Raw genomic sequence first — 2,607 nt, 5'->3', positions numbered from 1 at the left:
TGTCACTATCTACCTCTAAATCTCCTGTCTTTGCTCATGCTCTCCACTCCTCTACCATGGCTACAATCTCAGCCTCTATATCTACCTGGTTGATCCAATCAGTGTCAAACTCGGAGGTTAAATTTTCCCTACTTCTATCGACGCAGTTTCCCCCCATATTTTTCAACAGGGGTTTGGGGGCAGTGCCCCCAAGGTGGGGTCAAGATACAGTTCGGGGTCGAGGGGCAGCACCTCGCGAGGCCAAAAAGACTTATTATTTAGTAAAGGCATGAGGTGTTATTTTTCTATTGGCTGACATGTTGTAACCCTAATTTTTCTCATTCTTAGGCGAAGGTTGTAGTGAACAAAGACGAGATTATTCATTTTAAAAAAACTTTAAAAAATGCATTTTTTTTGGCCTTTTTTCGGCCTTGCCGCTGGCCGAGTTCCAGGCACAAGACTCGCCGAGTTTGGCGAGTTTATGCCAAACTTGCCAACTCGGCGAGTCTGGTGAGTTCACCCCCTGGACTTTGACGAGTCCGAGTCCGAGCTCTCCAGACTCAGAGGGCATAAATCGTACTCAGACTCGCCGAGTTGGCGAGTCTTGGGCGATTTTCCGATCTCTGATCATAATAGCTCATGAAGCAATCCACACAATCAGGAAAGCAAAGGTGGAGCAGATGTTGATCAAATTGGATATTAGGAAAGCATATGATATGGTTGATCGGGATTTCCTTTTTCGAGTATTGGAAAGGTTTGGTTTCTCCCCTCATTGGATTAACTTTTTGAAGGCATGTATTGATGGACCATGGATATTTGTATTAGTAAATGGGAGCCCGCAAGGTTTTTTCCAATTGTCTAGAGGTTTGTGGCAAGGTGATCCACTCCCTCCCTTTGTCTTTATTCTTCTGGCAAAGGTTTTGGGAAGATTTATTCGACATATGAGAAGTGAGGATAAGTGGAAAGGAGTTCATGTTGCGGCTGGTGTGGACGCGGTCACTCATCAACAATTTGCAAATTACACAATTCTTTTTGGAGATGCCTCGCTTAGGGAGGCACGCATCATTAAAAAAACTCTTGATGTCTTTTGTGATGCGTCAGATCAACAGGTAAATTGGGCCAAATCGGATATTTTCTTTTCTAACACAGATTTGAGGAAGCAGAGGGAGATTGCTAGGATTTTGGGTGTCAAGGTTGGAACTCTTCCGAGCAGGTTCCTGGGCACTTTGCTGTTTGGGGGACCAAATCGGATGAGTATGTTGCAAAGACTGATGGACAGTTGTGTTAATAAATTAGAAGGCTGGAAGAGTAAGTGGCTCACGTCGGCTGGCAGGTTGTTGTTGCTAAAATCGGTTTTATCTGCAATGCCTATTTATTCTATGATGTGTTTCAAAGTCCTTGAGAAAATTGTAAGGAGTATTAACCAGTTTATGAGGTTTTGGAATGGCAAGAGTGAGCAAGATAAAATCCCGCTGGTTGCATGGGATAAAGTCTGTCAACCAAAATTGGCAGGGGGTGCAGGTCTTAGAAATTGGAGCTTGTTGAATGAAGCAATGGGTGCAAAACTAATATGGCAAATGTATGAAAAACCAGACAAAAAAGGGGTCCAAATCCTGAAACACAAGTATTTGGATTCGAATGATAGGGAAAGGATTTTCACAGTCCGTGACCCTCCGAGAGGGTCGGCGATATGGAATTTTTTGTTGTCTTGTAGGAAAGTGATTACAGATCATATCACATGGCAATTAGGGAATGGGGAGAAAGCAATTTTCTGGACGGATTCGTGGGATGGCAGACCTTCCTTATCATTACGGGGAGAGGTAGGTCAAATCAGACTTGTGACTGAAGCACATTGGGGCTATAAAGTTAGAGATTATTTGGTTAAAGTGAGAAGTAATGGAGTGGATGAGTGGAAATGGAAGGATGTTGATATGTTACCGTTATCTCCTCAGTGAAAAATTTCCTTTAACAGGATTTTGGAAGAGTATTGACCAGTCCTTGGTCTGAAAGATGATGTCCTAAAATGGTATGGTTCAAAATTAGGGAACTATTTAGTCAAAGTAGGTTACAATCTTATTGAAAATGCAGAGACTCTAACAGAATGGCCATCTAAGCTATGCTGGAGTTCTAAGTGCTTACCAAAGGCGGGGGTGTTTTCATGGCTAGTCTTGAAAAGGAGGATTTTGACGGGAGATAGAATGAAGAGGCTGGGTTTCAATGGCCCGTTCCAGTGTGTTATGTGCAAAGAAAAGGAAGAATCTTTGGATCACTTGTTGCTTCAATGTGATATAGCTCAAGGAGTGTGGAAACTCTTATTAAGAAAATTGGGGTGGGAAACTCCTCTTCCAAAAAAAGTAATAGATCTTTTCAAAAGCTGGTTCACGGAGTACAGGAAGTCAACCCTCTCGAGTCTATGGACTGTTTCGCCTTCAATTGCTATATGGGAATTATGGAAAGAAAGAAATAGGCAAGTATTTCAAGATAAAGAAGAGGCACTGGAAAGAGTGTGCGATAGGGTGGAGAGGGCTATTTCTGAAGTTGTTTCAGCAGCAACAGTTAATCATAATTTTTTGGAACATCCGTATTGCTTGGTGGACATCTTTAGTCAATCCAGGTGGCCTTTGATTC

At 42.5% G+C, this 2,607-nt stretch overlaps 2 protein-coding genes across 2 annotated transcripts; both read left to right on the top strand.

Annotated features, from left to right (window-relative positions):
• Window positions 1-695: 695 nt before the first annotated feature.
• LOC131873582 (uncharacterized) lies at window positions 696-1,934 on the top strand. The gene has a single exon (XM_059216416.1). It carries the CDS (start codon window positions 696-698, stop codon window positions 1,932-1,934), a length of 1,239 nt encoding a protein of 412 aa, XP_059072399.1.
• A 243-nt stretch (window positions 1,935-2,177) lies between these two features.
• Window positions 2,178-2,593, top strand: LOC131873581 (uncharacterized; the record flags this gene model as incomplete). The annotated part of the gene is made up of 1 exon (XM_059216415.1): window positions 2,178-2,593. A coding segment is annotated over exon 1 (416 nt), but the record flags the coding sequence as incomplete, so codon positions are not given.
• Window positions 2,594-2,607: the final 14 nt, after the last annotated feature.

The sequence above is a fragment of the Cryptomeria japonica genome, unplaced genomic scaffold, assembly GCF_030272615.1.
Source record: "Cryptomeria japonica unplaced genomic scaffold, Sugi_1.0 HiC_scaffold_2554, whole genome shotgun sequence".
Taxonomy (NCBI): Eukaryota; Viridiplantae; Streptophyta; class Pinopsida; order Cupressales; family Cupressaceae; genus Cryptomeria; species Cryptomeria japonica.
This window is presented reverse-complemented; position numbering and strand designations above follow the sequence as displayed.